The sequence below is a fragment of the Pseudoliparis swirei genome, chromosome 10, assembly GCF_029220125.1.
Source record: "Pseudoliparis swirei isolate HS2019 ecotype Mariana Trench chromosome 10, NWPU_hadal_v1, whole genome shotgun sequence".
NCBI lineage: Eukaryota > Metazoa > Chordata > Actinopteri > Perciformes > Liparidae > Pseudoliparis > Pseudoliparis swirei.
The window spans coordinates 8,236,021-8,261,397 of NC_079397.1; the positions used below are offsets into that span (position 1 = coordinate 8,236,021).

General features: G+C 42.6%; 1 protein-coding gene and 1 long non-coding RNA gene across 3 annotated transcripts in view; one reads left to right on the forward strand and one right to left on the reverse strand.

Moving 5' to 3' along the window:
• Nucleotides 1-2,335: 2,335 nt before the first annotated feature.
• The window catches only part of scube1 (signal peptide, CUB domain, EGF-like 1), a 106,484-nt gene continuing 83,442 nt past the window's right edge, over nt 2,336-25,377 (reverse strand). For both annotated transcript variants that reach the window (XM_056424977.1, XM_056424976.1), the window contains 15 exons: nt 15,201-15,323; nt 12,679-12,795; nt 11,129-11,251; nt 10,517-10,636; nt 9,965-10,063; nt 9,211-9,327; nt 8,973-9,131; nt 8,675-8,878; nt 7,412-7,573; nt 6,981-7,148; nt 6,472-6,633; nt 6,186-6,383; nt 5,790-5,942; nt 5,608-5,687; nt 2,336-5,496 (listed from right to left, as the gene is read on the reverse strand). In XM_056424977.1, coding sequence (XP_056280952.1) covers nt 5,344-5,496; nt 5,608-5,687; nt 5,790-5,942; nt 6,186-6,383; nt 6,472-6,633; nt 6,981-7,148; nt 7,412-7,573; nt 8,675-8,878; nt 8,973-9,131; nt 9,211-9,327; nt 9,965-10,063; nt 10,517-10,636; nt 11,129-11,251; nt 12,679-12,795; nt 15,201-15,323 — 2,138 coding nt within the window. In that variant the 3' untranslated portion in view covers nt 2,336-5,343. The remainder of the gene's footprint in view (nt 5,497-5,607; nt 5,688-5,789; nt 5,943-6,185; nt 6,384-6,471; nt 6,634-6,980; nt 7,149-7,411; nt 7,574-8,674; nt 8,879-8,972; nt 9,132-9,210; nt 9,328-9,964; nt 10,064-10,516; nt 10,637-11,128; nt 11,252-12,678; nt 12,796-15,200; nt 15,324-25,377) is intronic.
• On the forward strand, nt 14,293-25,360 carry LOC130200588 (uncharacterized). The gene is made up of 3 exons (XR_008833039.1): nt 14,293-14,457; nt 21,940-24,793; nt 24,984-25,360. It is a non-coding gene; the product is annotated as an uncharacterized LOC130200588 (long non-coding RNA).

A 25,377-nucleotide genomic window follows, 5' to 3' on the forward strand; every position in this document is an offset into this window, starting at 1 on the left:
AAAGTAAAATGTTTGCATCCGCAGATTATTGCGTGAGGTTGACTCAGTCTCCACGCTTCTGATTTTAATATTAACATTGAGTAAGATGACACAATCTTTAGTGTCCGTAGCAACATAACGTACAGGTGGCGTCAAACCAAGACCTACAATTACAAGTTATTTTCGTCAGTTTTAAAGTTGAGCCGATATTTTTTTGTGTGATTTGGCTATATATTTTAATCTTAATTAGTTGTTAAACTTTTAACTAAATTAAATCAAACACTTGTGTGTGTAAGTCACTCAAGAGATGCCAAGAAAGAGCTGAACAACAACAATGTGGCTCCCATTCTACTTTTTAAGACTCTAGGAACTACAAGTAGTCCCGCATTTAGTGAGCGTAGCTCTCTAGTGGGGCAATATGGTACTACAAGCTCCTTAAGATATGATGGTGCATCACCAATCTAGGCTTTGTACGTTAAGAGAAGAATTTTAAAAGTGATTCTTGATTTTACTGGGAGCCAGTGCAGAGCAGCTAGTGCAGGAGTGATGTGATCTCTTTTCTTAGTTTTAGTGAGAACACGAGCTGCAGCATTCTGGATCAACTGGAGGGACCTAAGAGACTTATTAGAGCAGCCTGATAATAAGGAGTTGCAGTAATCCAGTCTCGAAGTAACGAATGCGTGAACCAATTTTCCTGCATCTTTTTTAGACAAGATGTGCCTGATTTTTTAAATATTACGTAGATGAAAGAATGCAGTCCTTGAGATTTGCTTTACGTGGGAATTAAAGGACAAGTCCCGATCAAAGATAACGCCAAGATTCTTTACAGTGGTGTTGGATGCCAGGGCAATGCCGTCTACAGAAACCACATCACCAGATAATTGATCTCTGAGGTGCTCAGGGCCGATTAAAATTACTTCGGTTTTGTCTGAGTTTAACATCAAGAAGTTGCAGGTCATCCATGTTTTTATGTCTTTAAGACATGCTTGAATTTTACCGAGTTGGTTGCTCTCTGGTTTTATCGATAGATATAGTTGAGTATCATCTGCATAACAATGAAAGTTTATGGAGTGTTTCCTGATAATATTGCCCAAAGGAAGCATGTATAAGGTAAATAAAATTGGTCCAAGCACAGAACCTTGTGGAACTCCGTGATTAACGTTGGTGGTTATCGAGGCGTCATCGTTTACAAATACAAATTGTGATCGATCTGATAAATAGGATTTAAACCAAATTAGTGCCGTGCCTGAAATGCCAATCGACTGCTCCAGTCTCTGTAATACAACAATCCAACAGGAGATTAGGGAGAGACATGCAATATATAGTGGGAAAACAGGTGTACGGCATCAGACACTAACGAGACAATAGTAGCTGAGGGCAGGTGGAGGGTATTAAACAATCAAGGAGACAAAGGAGACACAGAGAAGAAAACAGAGGAGACAACAGAACAGGGCGTTACAGTATTTGTATATATACACAGACACAAATACAAATATATATATGTCTGTATATATGTGTAATGTTTAGCAAATCCGACTCATTCACTAAACCACGGAAATGCGGTGCCAGCAGGCGGATGTAGTGACGTCGGTCTGCAGAGGTGAAACTACAATTGTTCAGGAGATGGACGATAAAAAAGATCATCTTAGATACTTTGTCCTTGTTCTTATAGTGTTGCATCATAAAAACAAACAACACGGTTCAAATGATGACTTTAATAACGAGGTTGGAATAGAAATATAAGGAGGATATATCAGTGAAACCAAGGTATTGTCAGAGAAAGAACAAAGCTACTAAACTGTCTCATTGTTCAGTTTCAAACATGCTCATATCATTCTTTTATATGCAGATTATATTCTGATCATAAGAATATACTGACAATAGTTTGTGAAACTTTTCCTGGTAATTTCAATTTCATTTAAGTTTAAAAAAGTTAAAGTATGCCATAAAAATGTCATAGTATGGGGGTTATGACATTTAAAATAATAATATAGAATGTGTGTTTTCAGTTCATGAAAATACATTTTAACATAAATATACCTTCTTCAGCTTTCAGGTCACAGCTGGTTTCAAAGCGGGAACTCGTGAATGAGCCTTTACTTTAATATAGGCGAGCAGGAAGAGGGTCCATGTCCTCTCACAAAGAGAAAAGAATCCTCCCTGTGAGGAGGATGATGATGATGATGATGATGATGAGTGATCCCGCTCCAGATTGGCCTCGTTGATTGGTCGCTTGAAGATAAGTGCAACATTAGCACCGTCCGCTAAACTTTGTTGTGTGTGAAGATAAGAGATATGATGATCAAATATATGAGCCAAAACACAAAACACACATAACACATAAAACACACACAACTCTGTTTTCTGCTACTGTTTTATTTTAATTTGTTCAGTTCTGGAGCTTCTTGGACCAACGATGACACAACACTGAGTTACAGTTCCTCTCTTTGGGGACAACGACACACACACTAACATTACCGTCTACACATGGACTAAAGTACATACACACACACACTTTTTTAGAATCTCTCTCTCTCACATACACACACTGACACACAGACACACACACATACATTCTCAGAATCTCTCTCACACACATTCTCAGAATCTCTCTCGTACACACACAAACACACACACACACACACACACATATATTCTTTAGAATCTCTATCTCACTCACACACACACCAGAATCTCTCTCTCACACACACACACTCACACACACACATTCTCAGAATCTCACACACGCATACACACACACTCTCAGAATTTCTCTCTCTCTCTCACACACACACCTAAACACTCTCTCTCTCACACACCTAAACACACACACACACACACACTAGAATACATTCTCAGGAAGAAGAAGAAAAAAACACAGTCAATTATAAATTTTAGAGCATTTCATCTTTTTCATAACACTCATATTGAACCACCTCAAACAGAAAGTAGGCCGTCTCATGACGACGGTATGCTTTTATCCTGTGACCTCACTGACCTTTGGGGTCAAAGCTCATTGACCATATATGTTGTGATTTAATATCTTATTTTGGACACAACCGGTTCATTGGCGTGCAGGACCACACGTGTGGTTTCGCCTCCTTCAGCCCATTCAGTACATATACTTAACTATATTCCTATTTTATTGGTTTTATTTCGGTGCACTATGAAATTAAATGTTAAAATATTATTCACACGGAAACAGGTGTTGAGAATCTGATGGACTCCATGCACACGTTATAATAATAATAACACATAACGCATCATACGTTTGATTGTTTAAAAACTTTTATGAGTGTGTTTTTGCATTTGTGCAGAGCGTTATTGAAAGTAACTTAGTAGTTATTAGCATAATAACGCGTTCTTAAGAGTGAGGAGGTTGACTTGGAGATGAAGGCAGTGAAGGACGGGTCAAACACACACAGGACTTTCACCCAGGAGACCGCTGTTGTGTGAGATCGAATAGTTTTTGGGTGTATTGAAAAGATAACAACATTACGTTATGTTATCTTTTTAATATCCCGATAAGTAGTTAACCACGTGGCATTGTGCGTTCCTTTGTGCGTCCTGGCTCATGATTACACGAGTTATAGATTTATGTCGATTTGGATGATGTGAATGTATTTCCCGAAATATCAAACAGATATTGCACATTGATTATCAGAGTGTACTGAAATATGAACTGAAATCAACAGCTGACTCCAAAGTTTAAGACGTAGCAGGATACAAGATGTGTAGTAAATGGGCTAAACACACAAAACCTCCAGCTGGTCCTTTAAAGTGGAATCTGTGGGCGTTGAGCTCCAGATGAGCAAACTCACTTCCTGTTTAGCAGAGGAGCACGCTCACTTCCTGTTTAGAAGCATCATCTCCCACTGCCTCTACATTCACCTCCACACCGGTCACATGTTACTCCATTCATCTTCAATACATGGCATATAAGTTCATAGACATATTAATACCACCGGGAATGACACAGAAACATTTAGTTGGGTTATCAAATTAAAGCATAGCAGACACACTATACTTCCTGTTTAATGGGACTCGGTGGATGAGGATATTGTAAGTATTTTATAAACAGGCATATAGTGTATGTATGTAAGTAGTGCCATCATACGAGAAGCTCTTCTGATGAGGCTTCTTCTCTCTGGCAGCTAGAGGACTGGAGGCTGGATGGGTGGAGCAGGACTAGTAAAGCAGGACTAGTGGAGCAGGACTAGTGAAGCAGGACTAGTAAAGCAAGACGAGTGGAGCTGGACTATTGGAGCAGGACTAGTGGAGCAGGACTAGTGGAGTAGGACTAGTGTGGTGGTCTGAGTGACCCGGTCCAACACTATTGTTTAGTCTAACGCACACAGGAACCATGTTCCTCACTGTGTGTGCGATGGGACCTCGACAGTACTGAGATGTTGGGTCATTTTCTCTCTCCACATTTAAAAAACAATACAAAAAGTAACAAATATACGTAATTTAGACCTTTTCTTTTTTTAAATCCCCCCTACAAGTTTAAAATATAAAATTCAAGTGCAATTAAAGTTCCAAATATTAGTTACATCACATATACATTTCTCTCTAAAGTAACGCGCCACGTCACTTGCAGGTAGTTTATCTTATCTTGTTATACAGTATATCTTTTTTTTAATTTTATTTTAAAAAAATTACAATATAGACTTTTCTGATTCGCCCCGTTTTGATCTCCCGCCCTCCGTGTTAAAAATATGTCTTAAGTGCACCGATAGTTTCCTCTCATGTCTGACGCTGTGTGGGCTTCTGTCACTTCTCACATGTTCTGTATAAATATTACAAAAACAACAACAACAACAACAACAACACAGAAAACCAAGCAGAGCACGAACAGATGAGAAGTTATTGATGAAGGTGCATACATCTTTTGGGAGGCCAGAGGAGTTTATGATAATAGGGTTTGACCATTTACTAAATATCACTTTACAATAAAACATATTGTAAATGACTTAAGGAATGCATAATAATAATAATAATAATAATGATTAATGTTTATGCTTTATATATATATTTATATATATATATACTTTTTTTTTTTAGAACCTGCACCAGCAATTTAAACCTTCACTGAAACACACACGTCAAATTAAAAGAAACAATATATACACACAATGTATATATCAGGTATCTTATGCTATGTTCTAAAAAATATGAATACTGCAAAAACCCATATCAGTCAAACCGCATGAAGTGATCCTGATATCAGATTCCAAACAGATGGAGGATGGGACAGAACAGGAAATAAAGACGTTCAGTCAGAACCGGTCCATTAAGGTATCGACCCAGCAGGGGAGCAGAGGAGAGGAAAGGGGGAGGAGCTAGATTTAGGATGACCGGGGTCTATTTGTAGGGCCTGAGGAACCTGGTGACTTTGGAGCGCAGCAGCTTGATGAAGGAGCGCGGGAACATCTCTTTGGACTCCTGAGCCGTGTACCTGAAGTAGTTCTGGGGGTGGGCCAGCACGTCAAACAGGGCCTTGATCAGCTTCTTGTCCTGTAGGGGGGAGAGGAGGAGGAGGGGGGGGGGGGTACACGGACAGAGAGTGTCACCCCACTGGACCTGTCACATGAGGGGGGGAGTCTAAAGACCGGTACCTGTCAGTACCTTCAGGATCTCCTGGTGGTTCTCTGAGGCGTAGAGCCTGCCGTCCCGCACGATGTCCTCTATCAGCTGCTGGTAGTCCTCTGGAACAGAACAGGGTGTCATGAGAGAGTAGAGGGAACCGTGTTGGGTCAGAACCGTATTGTGAGACTGGACCCGTCTGAGCCGTGGTGGAGGAGACTCACCGTCGTAGGTGACGTAGGGGACTTGGAAGCCTTTGCCGCTGTTGCCCTCGTTAGATTTGAACTGGATCCAGAGCTTGCGGGAGCGAGAGGTGAAGGCGATGGGCCGCTCGTAGGTCTGACACGTCTCATAGGTGGTGATGGAGGTGGGGAGGGCTGGAGGAGCGGCACAACCAGGTTAGAACTTCTACATCCGTGTGGTATTAAAGGACTTAAAGGCTGTTTCTAAACCTTGAGTAGATCTACTCAGTTTCTATTCACGGGACAATAGGGCTATTGTTGTTACTCCTATTATGTTTATATGGATATTAACTATTGGATGAACTAATGAATCGGTAACATTGAGCCCATAAATCAGTCTGATCGGTTGATGTTTGCCACCATCACTTATTTCTTTACCGCTCTTCCTCATGACGAGCACGTCTCCACACTCGTCCTCGATGGGGAGGAAGATCTCTGGCACCACGATGAGAATCCTCCTCTTGTGAGGCGGGTTGATGGTCCAGACACAGTCCACGTTGGAGGGGTAGTCTCCGGGGTAGTTGGGAGACTCGATATAGCCCATGTATTCTCCCAGCTCGCCTCCACACATCTGATCTAAGGGCACAACCACAGAAACGCTGAGCACTAACTCTACCAATCCTGCCATTAAATACTTTTACATGTTTACGCTGAGCAGCGTTACTTTTGCAGTGGGAGACGTTGGTGGCTCCGTCGAAGTCCGTGGTGGTGTTCCCCGGGCAGGTGATGCAGTAGTTCTGGCCAAAGTCCGACTGGTAGGTTCCTCCTGTGCAGCGGATGCAGCGGTGGGTGGTGGAGTTGTAGTAATGACCAGGAGCGCAGTGCACTGAGGAGGAGGAGCAGGAGGAGCAGGAGGAGGTCAGAGGGGGTGTGGTTACAAAAGCCCTTCATGGTTCTTGTTCTGCTGCATCGGGAACCCTCCAGACCTCTGAAGTCATCTGGGACACTTAACATGGAGAAGACAGTTTTCTGCTCTGTCTCTGTTGGCACTGCCACATGCATTATGATGCTTCTTCAGCGTGTTTTAATGTTCTAATTGTATTTGAATGTCCTCTTTGCAGTGCATGTCTAAATGCTTCTGATATTTTGTATAAAGCCCTCTGAATAACCTTGAATAACCTTGGTGCTAATGACTGTGTCGCCTGTACAAGCGGAGGTCACATGCAGCCTCACCTTTGACCTCGCAGTCCCTGAAGGACACAGAGCCTTCGTACTTGGTCATGAGACCTCCGCCGCAGAGGAAGCAGAGGATGCGGCCCGGTTCCGGCTGGTAGGAGCCCAGCTGACAGAGCTGGCACGGCCGGAAGCCATCGGAGGAGAAGTGACCCTCTGAGCACTGACCTGAGCGAAGGACAAATGGAAGTCTTTATTCTCCTCATGCACCTGTAAGCTCCAGGTCCCTATAAGACACCTGTGAGCGCCAGGTCTCGAAGAAACCTGCACTTATTGATGAATTAAATGTCCCAACAAAGAAAAAAGAGGCAAACAAAAGCCAAGAGATCCCTCTGAGGACTCAGAAGGGACAAGCTCCATATGATGAGTACAGCTTTGTTTCCGTGCTGTTGGAGGAACAATGAGGATCTGACTGTGATGATGTAAGTTACCTCCACACTGAGACACGTTCCTGGCACCGGCGACGCCCTGTCCTTCGGTGCTGGGACACGGCTCACAGGACAGCTGGCCCACCGTGTCCTGGTAGGTCCCGGGGGGGCACTGGACACACTGCTCCTGGGCCCCGCTGTAGAATGTCCCTAAGACACAGCTCGCTGAGGAGGAGAAGGAGGAGATGATGGAGGAGGAGGAGATGGAGGAAGAGGAGATGATGGAGGAGGAAATGATGGTAGAGGAGATGATGGTGGTGGAGGAGGAGGAGTAGTAGGAGAAGATGGAGGAGGATATGATGGAGAAGGAGGAGATAATGGAGGAGGAGATGGAGGAGAAGGAGGAGGAGGACATGATGGAGGGGGAGGAGGAGGAGGAGATGATGGAGAAGGAGGAGGAGGAGATGATGGAGGAGGAGGAGATGATGGAAGAGGAAGAGATGATGGAGGAGGAGGAGGAGGACACGAGCAGGTTTAAGGAACACTTCCTGCACTCAAAAAAACGATTCAAGCCCTTCTTAGAGGTGACACATTTAAATATTGTTTGATACATTTAAATAAATCAATTACAAAATGAAGATATTTATATTGAATGGGTGTAACACAAAATGTATGAATACTTTCATTTATTAGATTTATTTAGGTTACACTCACAAAAATGATTCAAGCCCTTCTTCGAGGTGACACATTTCAATATTGTTTGATACATTTAAATAAATCAATTACAAAAATAGATGTTTATATTTAATGGGTGTAACACAAAATGCATGAATACTTTCATTTATTTGGGTTAGATGGTGTGCATATCAACTCAAAATAAATGTGTTTCATTGAGGACTACTCTTTGCGCATGCGCCAGCTGAAAATCAGTTGTTTACATGAGGTGAACACACTTTCAGGGCTGTATGGTGGTGTAGTGGCTAGTGCTGTTGCCTCAAAGCCTGAGGTCCGTGGGTTCAATTCCCAGTCGAGGCGTTCCTTCTGTGTGAAGTTTGCATATTTTGTTAGTTAGTTTATATTTTGAGTTGGACAAACATAAATTAATTTAATTTAATGAATATCGTTATTTTATTTTAGATGTATTTGATACAAATTAGTTGGACTAACTTAATTACATTGTATTGCACTGATGTGCTAAATTTGAGTTGGAGTTGCATATAATTATTGGATGGAAAACCTGCCAACAATTTAATTGAGTTCATCCAATGAGTCATTTCTTTGAGTGTGTGATCTTCTTCATGGCGAGAGCAGAAGCTCTGGACTCACCACACTTGCCGTCTCGGAGGTCTTGTCCGGTGCTGCAGGCCTTGGCTCCCTCCGGCACCTGGGACGGCTTCTGGGCCACCTCGTACTCCGTCCCGGAGAACTGGATGTAGAACTGCTGCTTGTTGATGGACTTCCTGAGCGTCCGCATGGCGCTCTGCAGCTTCTGCTTAACCCGTTCCCGCACGCAGTCCACGTTGCACGTGTCTGTCCATCGGAACAAACAAACTGGACCGTTGGTTCTCTCCCTCTCCGAATGCGCCGCGTGAACCAGTTCAACACAGGACAGACACCACCTCACCTGAGGCCTCCTCCTCCTTCATCTCCATCTCAAACTCGGCTGTGATGTGGGACACTTCCTTCGAGGGGGATTTGCGTCCTCGCCGGCGCTTCTTAGACGAGTCGCACTTCAGGTTGACGAAGGTCACCTGGCAGTTGTCGGTGCAGGGGAACTGGCCTCCTGCCGGGTGGAGAACACAGGGTTAAAGCATAGATGAACGATGGTGTGTGCGTACATGTGTGAGAACAAAGCTCCGTACCCTGCAGGCTCTGCCTGGAGGAATCTCTGTGTTTCTCCTTGTTGCGCGGCCGCAGGTGACACTTGGCGTCTTTGATCTTGAACCTGGCCTTCTGTTTGATGGGCGGGGCCAGCGTGTCTGGAGTCACACACAGCAAACCAAAAGTCAATCCTCATGTAGCAGGACTACAGGTGTGGACCCAATGCAGAGAAGCAAGTCTGTGTTATGGTCCTACACCTCATTATCTCACTTCATCTTCTTGTTATTTATTAATAATCACATATACACTACCGTTCAAAAGTTTGTGGTCACCCAGATAATTTTGTGTTTTCCATGAAAATTCACACTTTTATTTATCAAATGAATTGCAAAATGAAAAGAAAATAAAGTCAAGACATTAACATGGTTAGAAATAATGATTAAAAAATATATATTAATGTTGTTCTTCAAACTTGTAGCTCAAAGGAATGCTAGTTGTATAGCTTCTCTCACCAGCATAACTGTTTTCAGCTGTGCTCACATAAAAAGGGTTTTATAACCCTCCGTTAGTCTTCTAAGGCGTTAACACAACGTACCATTAGAACACTGGAGATGGGCCTCTATACACCTATGTAGAGATGTCATTAAAAAAACGGTGTATTTCTGATTTATTTAATGTAATCTTCATTGAAAAAAAACAGTGCTTTGAAAAATAAGGACATTTCTGAAAGACCCCAAACTTTTGAACGGTAGTGTATATGCTTAATATTTGGAGTGTTTCTCAGGCCTTCTGTACCGCCACAGGTGTGTAAGGCCACGGTGACGTTCCTCTTCTGAGGAGCTTTCCCAGGCTGGACGGGCACTCCGCAGCTCAGTGTGTAGCTGTTCTCTGAGTCTGTAAACACACACACACACATTAGAACGCAGTCTGTGTGACGAGGTCCTCCCGTGTTCTGAGGATTAATAAGAACGTCATGAATGTCACATTCGGAAACGACAGCCCGGAGGAGGCTCTGCTACCGTGTGACCTTAAATATCCATCGATGGTTTAAAGCACAGATGAAAGATCTACGAATCCCCCGCCACCCCCTGATACTGGATCCTGATACTGATCTAAGCATCAAGGTCCCACATGTGAAAAAAAACATGAAAAAGAGAAAATCGAAAACGTTAACTCTTTTACATAAATAATCAACCACTAATCAGGACTAGTACGTTATGGTGTACATCCACAGACAGTCAGCTAAGGAAAATATGAAAGCTATGTTGGTACAATGCAACTTATTGAGCAATCAGATTAACTGTTTCGGCATGAACGGTGGATGTGTGTGTGTGTGTGTGTGACTACCTGCAAGGAAGAGGGCGTTGGAGGGGCAAGAGAGCGAGCAGACCTCCGCCCCCCCGCTCTTGGTGCATGTCAGCTGGGCTCGGGGAGCCGGCTTCCCATTGGGCAGACACCTCACCGCCTCTGAGGAACACACAGAGTCACATCACCGTGACAACCACCTGGACACACACACACACACGTGCACTTGTGCTCAGGCCTGCTGCAAGGAACCCACCACGCCTCAAAGATAGAGGACATGCACGCACACACACTCACACACACCCACGCATGCACGCACACACATATGCACTCACACTCACACACACTCAAATACATACTCACACACACACATACTCACACGCTCACGCTTGCACACACTCACACACACAGACACATACTCACACACATAAACACACAAACACTCACACACACACTCAAACACACACATACACGCACACACACACACACATATACGCACAGACACAGATACTCACACACATATGCTCACACACATACTCACACACGCACGCCCACACACACACACACACACTCATACACACACTCACACACACTCACATATATACACACTCGCACACACTCACACAAACAGTCACACACACTCTCGGTGCTTACCGGTGCAGTCCTTCTTGTTCCAGTGGAGCTTCTGTGCAGGCGGACACACACACTCGTAGCTGCCCTGCGTGTTGATGCAGCCGTGCTCACAGCTGCCGTTGCTGATGCTGCACTCATCGATGTCTGAGGCACGAGCACAGGGAGCATTATGGTCAGTGTGTTTATTATATTTATATAGTCATCATATGTGTGTATGAAGAGATTGTAATCACAACCATGAGAAACAACCAAACACCCACATACTGTACCTTCACATCACTGGTAAAGTGAGAAAATATAGCACATCATAACTTTATAGAAATGTAAAATAAAATGATGGTATGAATGATATAATTATAATTGTTATAGTAGGTTCAATTTGGAGGATGATGATTTCTGTCCGTCTTTTTCTGTCCTTGTCTGATTGCTCGTATAGTTGTTATGCGGTTACGTATTAATATATATATATATATATATATTGTCTAGTAATGCGAGGTAATGTGTAACTTGTAAACACTTTTACAAAAATGATTGAAAGAAAGAAATGTGAAATATTGAATTTGTCAAATATAATGCATGCATGTTTTATTAAATTTTAAGAAACAATAAATGTTGGATTTTGTTGCTAATTTTAGACTAAAAGGTGAGTTTTATTGTCCATAACTTGCTCACACACCAAACAGGTACGTTGTGTTTGGAGTCCTACATGAATGCTTTCACTTGCACTTCAGCCTCTTGTGGTCAACATGTGTATTACCGCAAAACAAAACGTTTCTCCCGTTATCAATTCATAAGAACAGAAGAGAAAATAAAATTGAGAATCTGAATTAGAAAGAGAAGCTTGGCTCTCATGGCTTCCGTACGATTTCAGACAGATGAAACAAAGGCTCTCTAAGATAGTTTCAGAAGCTCGGGGAGGATTGACGGCAAGTTTGATGTGTTAAACTGAGTCCGTTGGTACAGATACGTTCTGCTGCTCGCTCCACCTTTCCATCAGCAGTAACCAGGGTTCCTACACATGTTGACAGCTGGAGTTCCAGGACTTTTCCAGGACTTTAAACAAAATTTCCATGACGAAACATTTTGTGAAATCTCGGTGTAGCCTACACATGAACAAGTGAGAAAATGTCGTATTTAAATTAACAATGAGAATTCCAAAGCATACAGTATAACCTTAAATGACACAAATGAATGAGAAACAATAGTTTGATTAAAAGAATTAAGGTGTGTTCACTTGCAGTATGAAAGAGCGAATGCCGGCTTATATTTTGAGCGTCATTCTTTTAAAAGCATATTCATTATTTAAAACTCATCGTGAATGTAGATATGAAAAAAAAAACTTTCCATGGCTTTTCCAAAACTTTGGGGATTTTCTTTTTTCCAGGATTTTTCCAGGCTTGGAAATAGCCATTTTAAAATTCCATGACTTTTCAAGGTTTTCCATAAGCGTACGAACCCTGAGTAACTACAGGACACACACAATTGTACGGAGCTATAGGTGTGTGACCTGCAGACAAACCAACACACACACTCAAACAGGCGTGTTCCAGGCGATGACAGAGCTCTCTCACCTCCACAGTGCGTCAGGCCGTACAGGATGTAGCCCTTCTGGCACACGCACTCAAAGCTGCCGGGGTAGTTGATGCAGGTGTGGTCACAGGTCCTCTCGAAGGAGCATTCATCGATGTCTGAGGGAGACCGGAGAGACACACGACTGGTGAGGAACACTGGAGACATCATCATCATCATCATCATCATCATCATCAGGGACTCATCGAGTTAGGCTTGATGTACTAATAGAGGGTTTCCTATTCATATCCATAAAGCTGGCCGTGCTCACCCACTGTGCGTGCGCAAACCTTCAAAATAGTAACCTGTGTCATGGTGAGCTAGGACATGGGTTATGTAACATGAGTACAAAATAAACTTAGGCTATGTTTAAAACTACGCAAATAAACACGTTTGTGTGAGAACAAATTGATTATGTTGTGCGTTCACACAGCAACATGTATAACATGTATATTACATGAGTAAGAGTTGGCTCAAGTGCCTTGAGATAAGTCAGTCTTGTGAGATTTTGAGCCAGGCTAAAAGCTAATATTTGTTTACAGATGAGAAAGTGACCTTTAGATTCACAATATGTGGTCAGTTTATCCAAATAATGCCGTTGCAACGTTTTCTGAGAAGTGCCGGAGCCACTGGAGGAGAAGGGGGGGGGGGGGGGGGGGCTTGAGACTGTCCGGCTGTTGCTTCAGCATGTTTCAGTCTGTCTGCTGCTATGCTTTATACGTTAGCATGCAATACGTTAGCATGCAATACGTTAACAAGCAATGCATTAGCATGCAATAGGTTAGCATGCAATACATTAGCATGCAATACATTAACAAGCAATACGTTAGCATGCAATACGTTATCTAGCAATATGTTAGCAAGTCATAGTTTAGCATTAAATACGTAAATACGTTAGCATGCAATACGTTAGCATACATTAGGACAGATGGATGGGTGAAACAAACAAAGGACTTTCAGACCGCTGTTCATGTCTTCTGTGAAACTAAAAGTCATCAGTGACTTACTTTTGTTCCATAATTACTTAAATAATCCATATAACTAACACCTCTTCGTACGTTATGCAAATAATCTCTCGAAAAGTAGTTCTGTACTGCGCTCGTGCCCCCAGATTTTTCACATTAATGTCAGTCTCTTATTCGTTTTCTTGTCCTCCTCCCCCCAAAAGATTTGAAAAATAAAACTAAAGTCTTTAATATTAAGGTTGATTAAAACATTGCAAAATTCCTTTGTGTTTTGCGTAACGATCAAACGCATCTGAGGGTTTATTTAACCTCACACACCTGCTGCTGTGTTGGACGACCTGATGCAGTCATGATCGAATGCAGCCCAGCGAGAGCTCCCGGGTGGTTTACAGATATGGAATCTCAATGAATCATTTATGGAGAAACACAGGCCACTCACCGCAGACTAAAGAGGCCTTCCTATTAATCACACTGGACAGTGCAGCCAACAAATACACCAGGTCCACACTAAACTAGGACAGGACTTCATTGTAATAAACCAGTCTGGAAAAACATCACTGGACCTGGGATGTGTGTCTGTGTGTGTGTTTATGAATGCTGGTTCCAGCACTGGATATTATTAACCTATCAGGAACGGAGGCTCACCTGATTTATTTCAGGCTGCTCCGCGAGGCTTTACAGGGGCTAAAAATACGACACGTCATAATGGAGTTTGTCATGCGGAGGAAGTTGTTCAGGCTCTGGATGTCGGCTTGGTAAATATTCCGGCATCGCGCGGGGACTTAGAGTTCATACATAAACGGAGCTCTGCAGCTGGTAAGAGGAACGGATATGAAGTAGCCTACATGTTAGTTTGGCTGGTGCGATCCTCTGTGAGTCACCATGAGGAGGTTTGAAAGTGAAAGTGCTGATATTTAGAAGCACGCGCGTGTGCACTGCAGGCGGTTTTGGGCCGAGATGCCTCTGGGTTTTGTTTTTCACAAAATGTATTTACGTTTTTTCTAGAATCTGCCTTAGGATGAACAAATGCCCTGTTGCAACAGGAGGCCTTTAAGCATTAAGTGGAGAAGATGACGACCAAGTGAAGACAATGTTCTATACGTTCATGAAGAAACGCGCCGTTGGTGAATCTACCTGCTGCTGCTCCTCCAGTGGAGCTGGAAGAAGAGGCAGTTATTCAGATGTAGTCGGTGAAAGTCACCGAGCTGTGTGAGCCTACGGGTGATGTTATTTATAAAACAATATATATGATATTAATGTTATGAACCCAAACACGAGGACGTTGGACGTTCCGTCCTTTGTGGGATGTCCTCCACAAGTATAAAGCAGAGCTAGTGGTTAGTTCTTCCATGGTGGATGGTGGAAATGATAACGGTTTCCACGGAGTAAAGCCACAGAGATAAGCCCCGCCCCCTCTAAGGCACGAATGAAGCGATTGAAGCAAAAAGCCACAAAAAGTGAAGCGAGTAAACTCACGCGAGTGTGAACGCCGCATAATGATTGCATCTGGGTGTGTTTAGACGTGACCGCAGGGTAACGCAGTGAGATTGACAGCTGACCTTGGCATGTGCGCTCGTCGGTGAGCAGCTTGTGGCCTTTCTGGCAGCTGCAATCGAAGGAGCCCACCGTGTTCCTGCAGAAGTGATCGCAGCCGCCGTTGTTCTCCTGGCATTCGTCGATGTCTGGGTGGAGAAACAGAAAGAGCACAAGACTAGAACCGTGAACCCGTGATACCGACTCGGTACTGTAGACCGAATGAGCACCGCCATGTAGTCCTGGGGTCTTCAATGTTTATTTCTCTCTCCTTCAATCTCTCCTTTTACTGACTTTTCCAAATTAGGCTGCATGTTACATTATGATGTGTGAACTAAAATGGTACATGTTGTGTGTTTATGGTTTAGCAGCATGGATGAGTCTTTGGAGGCGGAGCTTGCTCATAGGGATCCCTGTCTTACCCCACGATACGCTAGTTAGCTGGAACTAATGGAGTCTGCTAGGAGAGACCTGTTAGTGGAGGGTGGCCGATGGCCAGGAACAGGGGGACTGTGACCTCTTTATACGTTGGTACTAGACATACTTGCACAATGTTTACTGAGAACATATGTCATTTAGATTTCTCTGAAAATATCTGCTTATATCAACTGAAGCATCGTTTTACTCGTTGTGGTTCTGGTTTGGCGCTTTGTCAATGTTGGATCGTGATCAAATAAAAAGAAAATGTTGCTTGTGAACAAAAATGGCAATTTTGTTTCTGCAAAACATATTTGGCAAAAACAAATTAATGATATACAACTGTAATTGTGTAGAAACAGGTTTTATTTTTCTCATAATGTTTGTCATATGACAGTTTTGTCCAGGCAATTGTTCCTCTTTGGTAAGTTTAGTAAGTTTAAAGAGCAGAAAGACCTGATCGATTTTATGTTTCAAGGAAAAAATAGGAAAAGAAAGAAATTAGGGGTAAGCAAAAGATTTCAGGGAGGCATCATTAGAAGCACTTGTTCTACATCTTGATCCTGCCGACAATGAAGCGGTGATACCGGTTTGTTGTCCTCCTTTCAGACTGATCCATACCTAACGTGTAGTCATCATGAAATGTTTTGCACCCCAAACAAACTCAGTGAAAACCACTCTAGTTTGGTTTGAAGAATTATATTTAAATAATTGAGAAGGTGTGACAATGCTGATAACAACATCCATGTTGTTCCCATCGTAAAACTTTCTGTATTCTTGTTGTTCTTAGTTTGTACTCTAGGTTAAATGCACTTATTGTAAGTCGCTTTGGATAAAAGCGTCTGCTAAATGACATGTAATGTAATGTAAAAGAAATGTAGGTACTAGTCCAGGTGTGACACCGACATCCAGAGGCAAATGTTGTAAAATGATAATACGGCAGATGTAAAAGACCCCGAGGCGTTCAGGGCCATATGCTAACCCCGACCATCCAGCTACGTCGCCCTCAGATGAACCCAAACTGCTGGCTTTGTCCCATAAATACATGTTGCTGCCTTCTTATCTGTCTTTCATAGAAAGCGTTCCCGATCCAGATAAGATTATTATTCCATTTGTCGCTGGAAAACACTTTGTTTCTCGAGGCTGTAAAGATGTCCAATGTGTAGAGGGTGAAGGTTGAGCAGGATGAGGAGAGGGGACAACCGTCTGGCAGATTACACGGGCTAAACCCTTTTTGATTGGTGCTGTTAGTGATGAAAACTGTGAGGGATTAACACCTAAACCCTTGATCTGGGGAATAAACCCAGCAAGACACCACATAGACATACAATGAAGAGGGGGAGCAGATGGAGGAGGGAGATAGAGGAGATAAGATAGAGAAGCACAAGGAACTAGAATGGCCTCTGATGTCCAGTCAAATTGTTCTGGTGTACAAACAGAGTCACAAAGGAGTTAGAACTCTAAGCCTCGGATCCTTTACACACATCTTCAACCCGGCGTCACAGAAGGTCGAGACAGTCGCCAAAGACGAGTTGAGTATGAAGATGTCACAGTGAAGTTGACCTTTGACCTTTTGGAAATAAAGTGTTGTTGGGTCCAAGTGGATGTCTGTGCCAGTGGTAATGAAGTTCCATCATGTTCATGAGAATGGGATGGACCAAAGGTCACGGTCACTGTTGACAACCAAATTCAAATCAGTTATTTCTTGAGATGTCCATGTGGACATTTTTGACAAAATTCAAGAAATCATTTTCAGGGATTTTGCAGAGCATTAAAGCTCTATTATATCTTATCCAACCACCGTATCTAGGCTGAGCCGTATATTGCCCCAAGTTTCCAGATATTCCAATTGCAACCTCCAATTAATTAATGAGGATAAACTCATAAATATGGGTAGTTGCTTTGTGATTACTCGTAATTTAATTTGATCTTACATGTTTGAACTTGTGCTCTCCGTTCACTGGTTGATGAGCAGGACTGCGACATAACCTGCAAGATTTGAAGATTGCCATTTGATTATCGTCTTGTTCAAGTAAAGGTACGTGTGTTCAAGTTATTGGATTCAATCTATTGTCATTGCACAGAGTACAGGTACACAGGCAACAAAATGTATTCTCTGCATTTAACCCATCCTTAGTTATTAAGGAGCAGTGGGCTGCAGAGATGCGCCCGGGGAGCAACTGGGGGTTCAGTGCCTTGCTCATGGACACTTAGACTTGCAACTAATGTGGAGAGCGGGGATCGAACCGACGACCTTGGTGTTGCAGGACGACCCCCTTACCCCACTGAGCTACAGCCGCTCATGTAAGGTAAAGGTAAGGGTGTTCAAGTACACTTCAGTGTCCGTCTAACGTCCCGAAATGTGACGTCGTATCAGAGATGAAGCCTTTAGATCTACTCTCGACTGCCAGTCTATGACCTCCTCTTGACTTGGTGCTTTTCTTCCGATCTGACTCCTTCTTGTTTTTAATTTGATCCCAATACTCTGGTGTCTCACGTCTAACCTGCAGCACCAATGAGTCACGGTCATCTTCTGACAGTAGCTGGTAGGGCTGATCTCTATCTGTGACACAGCAGGAGGGCTGGCTTTTTCTTCTCCCACCATGGTTAACTCCCGGACTTCAAGACATTTTAAGTTGATCTTCTCCCCCATTTTGTGATTTTTGAAAAGAATCAGATGAGAAGAGATGCCAAAGAAGAAATTTTGGCAAGTCCACAACATTCCCCCTCTGCCCACTACGTCTCCGCTCTAACGCCAATGCAGAAACAGTGGATACCAAACCCCTGTCTGCCGATGCAGACAGAAACAGCTTGGTAATTATTGTGGCAAAGCGGCCGCAGCTACCCACACTTAACGGCCACTCTGGGGATGGCTGAGTCTCATAACTGGATCTATAATTACCTTTAATGGAGCTTAAATAAGCTTTGAGCTTAAATAAATACATTAAGCCTCCGCACATCTTGAAATGATAATGTTCAGGGAGTGGAGAGAGAGAATGAACGGTGGGAGTACTGAACATGTCAGTTTAACTTCCATCAACAAGGCTTTCATCAACGTTTACCACTGTAACCATCGACGTTGTGTCACATTAACACGCTACTAGTGGCTTATCAGCACAATATTCATCAGATGTTTTTGTCCAAAGCAAAGAACAAATGAAGTACAATGTAGGTGAGATCCAGGAGATGCCTTTGAGGATAATGCCTCAGCAGTCAGTCGACACTTTAGAGTCCAGTTGGTGGAGCTAGCACCTCTAGCTGGTTTGCCAAGAGGACGAGGACGAGGAGGAAGAAGAAGAAGAAGATCACGTAGTGGATACTTGTTTTGTAGAGACATTGTGTGAGGAGATCCACAGGAAACCATACTTAAATAATTTCTTCTTAAATGTTTGTATGTATTCCATGTTGTATTACATGCTGTATTACATGTTGTAATACATGTTGTATTACATGCTGTATTACATGTTGTAATACATGTTGTATTACATGTTGTATTACATGTTGTATTACATGCTGTATTACATGTTGTATTACATGTATTACATGCTGTATTACATGTTGTATTACATGCTGCATTACATGTTGTATTACATGCTGCATTACATGTTGTATTACATGCTGTATTACATGTTGTATTACATGCTGTATTACATGTTGTATTACATGCTGTATTACATGCTGTATTACATGTTGTATTACATGCTGTATTACATGTTGTATTACATGCTGTATTACATGTTGTATTACATGTTGTATTACATGATGTATTACATGCTGTATTACATGCTGTATTACATGCTGTATTACATGCTGTATTACATGTTGTATTACATGATGTATTACATGCTGTGTTACATGTTGTATTACATGCTGTATTACATGTTGTATTACATGCTGTATTACATGCTGTATTACATGTTGTATTACATGCTGTATTACATGTTGTATTACATGCTGTATTACATGCTGTATTACATGTTGTATTACATGCTGTATTACATGTATTACATGTTGTATTACATGTTGTATTACATGATGTATTACATGCTGTATTACATGCTGTATTACATGCTGTATTACATGTTGTATTACATGCTGTATTACATGTTGTATTACATGATGTATTACATGTTGTATTACATGTTGTATTACATGCTGTATTACATGTTGTATTACATGCTGTATTACATGTTGTATTACATGCTGTATTACATGCTGTATTACATGTTGTATTACATGCTGTATTACATGTTGTATTACATGCTGTATTACATGTATTACATGTTGTATTACATGTTGTATTACATGATGTATTACATGCTGTATTACATGATGTATTACATGCTGTATTACATGCTGTATTACATGCTGTATTACATGCTGTATTACATGTTGTATTACATGCTGTATTACATGTTGTATTACATGCTGTATTACATGCTGTATTACATGATGTATTACATGCTGTATTACATGTATTACATGTTGTATTACATGTTGTATTACATGATGTATTACATGCTGTATTACATGCTGTATTACATGCTGTATTACATGTTGTATTACATGCTGTATTACATGCTGTATTACATGTTGTATTACATGCTGTATTACATGTTGTATTACATGCTGTATTACATGTTGTCCTTTCTGTGGACCCTAAGATTATCAGCCGCTAACGAGGAACCAGTTAATAAACTAAACTAAACCAGGCTGACGGTGACACTGACTGAAAGTCAGTCATTACAGGTCATACATGTGGAAGTATTGGATCAATTAGACGAGAAGTTACAGAGTCAAAATGCAGCAGCTGATTTTGAGTGTTTGTTGGTGGCAGATGAAAATTCAGGGGAAGTCATCGGGATTTAACCTCTGAGATAAATGTCATGGGAATCCATCCCATAGTGGTTGAGATGTTTGAGTGGATTAAACATAGCCACGAGCACGGCTACTACACATATAGATTTGCTACAACCCTTTCTCCGTATGAGAGCATGAATCAAATCTGTGTGTATGTGCATATGAATGGGCAGTGTGATGTCATCATGCACAAACATCTGGGGAGCCAGAAGCCATCTGGCCTGGGGCGTCTGGTAATGAGGACGCTGCTAATGAACTCATTAGTGCTTCACATGGTACCACATGGACTGAGGGGGAGGAGCTTCAATTGTCTCTTTTTTTTTTTTTTTTTTTTACACAAAAGAGTACAAAGCATGCACACATACACACACACGCGTACACGTGGTGGTGATGTTATGTCTCACAAACACACACACAGGAAGTCTCCTGGGATCCATTTCTGCCATTTACTCTAGATGATCAATATCTTGGATCAATACTTCCCCCCTGATTATCTCACAGCTGAGACGGGCTCTTCGGGTCTCTGACAGACTGCATGTGCAGGTTTCAGAGTTTTATGGCCTTTTTAAAGCTGGATTTAAGAGCATTTTAACGACCAAATTAAAGAAATAAAACACGCTCTAGTGCCAATCATTTCCAAGTAATGTTTTTTTTTAAACTTTCCATCTTACAACCTTTCATGAGCGATGAACATTGTTCATGAAAGGTTGTAAGATTATAAGAACATGATTTAAGAACATGTTCTAACTGCATATTGTATTAACCCCGTTCTACATGTAGACCTTTATTGACATTATTTTATCTAATATGAAATACATAGAAATGTGAAATGAAAACTAGAGACCAGCCAGGAGAGAGTTGACCAGTCAGGTCGGACTGGTCCCACTCCTGTTGAGTTGTAAGCGTCGACATAAATAGTGGTTGGTGCTAATAATCCAAATTGGGTGCCATTAAACAATTGCAGAAGAAGAGGACGCAATGAAATTTCGAAATAAAAAGGCAAATGTGAAAAAACAACCAAAATATGACATTTCTGTTAGTTTCATGTAGAACTTTGAGGAAGGCGACACACAGATCGGATGTTTTCAACTTGAGTGACATTAAAGTCATTGCACTTTGTCCTATTTTATTTTGTATTAAAACACAAATGTTTCTATCTAAGCGTAAAGGCTTTTTGCAATATTACAGCATTTTTCTCTCTCAGATTTACACTCTTCGATTCTCCGAACTCAAAATGCACATAAAAAAAGGTGGATGTAAACGCTCTTATAAGCGTTGGCTAAGAAGTTCAACGGTAATACTATCAAAGAAAGTTCAATGTCTTGTAACGGCCAGAGGTTTCTGAAGTTTGCAGTGGCCAGTTAAGGAACTGCAGTTCCCACCCGGTGTGATAATATATGGCACTTGGGATCAGATTTCACTTCCTCGCTCTACATGTAAATAATCACGTCCATCATTTCCATTTGTGCTGTTGTTTCCACCCTGCAGGGGGCAGCGATGCGCTTCCCGTGCACCAGGCCACCGGAAATTAAAAGAAGAAGAAGTCTAAACAGGACCGACTGTGTGTATTCCTGGGCTTGTTCCAGGGAACAGAGAATTGCCAAAAAATGTTTGACGCACTCATGATATCTCTCTCTGAGCCCTGTTTTCAGCACTTGTGGACCAATAGCTTACGCCATTTGATTCAAGGGAATGAATAGAGGTCATCTGAGTAGGCGGTCCTCCATGTGGACCAGGACTCATCCATGGACACACTGCTCAAAGAATGTGGCCAGAGACCACCACCTGTGATCGGGTCAGCCGAGACCCATGTTGATGCCAGGTGTGAACAAAGTCATCGGGCTAAAAGGTTTGCTCCATGTGACATTACGTAATAAAATGTATCCGGGCACTTCTTAAAGCAATATCTCAGTAATCCAAATGACAGGCCTCCTACACCACGAGAACCTGAAGAGAACCTCTGGTAGTGGAGCGGTGACCTTGAGGAGATTCACTCTTCTTCCAGGGTAGATGTTGTGGATGTGAACTCTTCATACACACACACACACACACACACTGCTCTGGCTGAGGAGGAAGACCACCGGGGCCAAATGAAACAAGTCCTCCACCCCCCCTGCCTGGTGCTCTCTAAGCCTCGGGGCCGTGTTTGAGGAGTCCAGTGTGTGGAATGAGAAACCCGACTCCAGAAGGGACCGAGATGCTGCTGCCGGGAACAGCTGCCTGATAAAGACCTGATTGATCAGCGCTGAAGCCTAAACCGGCCGGTGGAGTGACTAGCCCTAACTCCTGACCTCTGACCCCTGCACTCTACAGGTCAAGCCCAGGGTCAGGCCATTATGTAAGAGGCTTGTTCCTCAGAGAAAGACTGAGAGGGAACAAACCAACCAGGGATAGAACTCTTGCATTGTCACTGAGACTTGCAGGAATGTGCTCCTCATAACTCCAGGGCACGAGCTGCACACACTGAAGGGTTTTTACCAAATATAGTTTCACCAAATATTTGGATTAAAAAATAAATTTAAACGGAATACATTTGCAGAAACCCGAACCTCTACAAACAAATAAGGGCAGAGGACGGGGGGATCTGGTTTTCCTAAGAAGCTGGGTCATGCCAGAAGAGAGGACGAGTATCAGGCCGGTGGGTGGCGTGTATTTATTCAGGTATTAAACGACATCAGCACTTGATTCAGTTTAATAACAAACACTCTGCGGGGGCATGTGGGCAGAGGGAAACTCTCAGTTTTACACAACAATAAAAACAGCCAGCGCTCCGGGCTGCAGTCCTGTGAGGTGATGGAGGCCGCAGCTTTACGACTCGATTAGTGCCCAATGTGGGCGCTAATCTGTGAGTCCTCACTGGGCAACAGAAACCCCCAAGAACCTCAAAGGGAAACACACAGAAGCATCATCACACCAAACATGACATATTAAAACCATGCAACAACATTTGGGTCTGAAAAGTGAAGCCAATGTGAAACTTGCATTCTCTCTCTGACCACCAGGGGGCGACTCCTCCGGTTGTATAGAAGTCTATGCTTCATGTCATACACTCTGTCACATTCATTGAATGTATTTTAACTCTAAATCTGTCCTTCTGTACACATTACATCTATTGCACCTGTCCATCCTGGAGAGGGATCCTCCTCTGTTGCTCTCCTGAAGGTTTCTTCCCTTTTTTTCCCCCTGAAGGGTTATTTGGGAGTTTTTCCTGATCCGATGCGAGGTTTTGGGGCAGGGATGTCTATGTGTACAGATTGTAAAGCACTCTGAGACAAATTTGTAATTTGTGAAATTGGGCTATACAAATTAACTGAATTGAATTGAATGTCTTAAAGCTGCATTCTCTCTCTGACCACCAGGGGGCGACTCCTCTGGTTAAATAGAAGTACAGGCTTCATGTGTTAAAGCTGCATTCTCTCTCTGACCACCAGGGGGCGACTCCTCCGGTTGTATAGAAGTCTATGCTTCATGTCTTAAAGCTGCATTCTCTCTACTGACCACCAGTGGACGACTCCTCCGGTTGTATAGAAGTATATGCTTCATGTCTTAAAGCTGCATTATCTCGACTGACCACCAGTGGGCGACTCCTCTGGTTGTATAGAAGTCTATATAAATGACTACATCTCTCTTGATTTATTCCCTCAGTAAACATTGTAAACATGAATTTATGTCTCAATCTCTAGTTTCAAGTCTCATTCAAGACAGCATGATGTACATTTAGTAAATGATGGTCATCCCCTAAAGCAGGGGATGCTTTAGGGGCGGGGCTACAAGGTGATTGACAGGGTTGACACTCTTCAAAACGTTGAACTTTCAAAAACATGATGTCAGGACACTTACGTCCACTTACAGTCTATGATTTAAAACAATGTAATGTACAACAACTAATATTTCCATGTATAAACAACCACTTGTCATATTTCCATCATGTTTTCATCTTTGTTTTCCAGTGATAAGAGGGGATTGTCCTCTTGATATGGCCTCTTCTTCTGCAATGGCTCAACACTCCTGACTGAAGAATTGACCCAACCAAACTCCTCATAATATAATAATAATGTGCTGACCACTGTAACACATTGCATGTTTAGGCACATAAAGTGTTAATGACGTTCCTTTGTTATCAGGCTATTAGCTTCCAGGAGGATGTGATCGAATCCCTGTCTTAGTTTGATCTGATGTGTGTGTGTGTCCTTCCAGGTAGAGGAGGAATGCAGGCCAGTGGGAACGTGTCTCAGGTGGCAATACACACTGCGTGCTGCACATCACAGTGCGCCGACCACACGCTATCCACACGCTATCCACATGCGACCACAAGCACACGCATCCAGCCTGCAAGGAGCTCGTAAGTATACAAAAACATAGACTGACACGCGACCTCAATGTGTGTTAATTAACTGACAGAACCAGACCCCCCACACCCACAAACACACACTAACTTATCCTTCCTCCAGCGTGCACCTTCTAATCGAACATCTGGAGAGGGTTAAAAAAGAAAGAAAAGAATCTTCCTCCTCTCTCTCTCTCGCCCACAGAGCCCCGTGATGTCCCGCCTCCTCGGCCTGTCTGTCATCGTGAGAGGCTGAACCGACTCGTCTGTCAACGCAGATAAAGGGCTATTTATCGGACCGCTGGGTTTTAAACATGCCCTACATACTTTATATGGAAATGATCGTGATAGATAGGCATGACGGGGCACATCCCCTGGAGAGAGAGAGAGAGAGAGAGAGAGAGAAAGCTGTCTATCTCTCCAGAGTAATTCAGTGGCACATTAGACGAGACCACCTGACACTGTGGCACTTATCCTGCCGCTAACTACCATGTTTGGTGAACTACTAAACGCCAGCAATTATACTGCTGTCTGCTCACCCCACTGGGATTACACATGCCACCGGAGTGGACACACACACACACGCACACACACACACA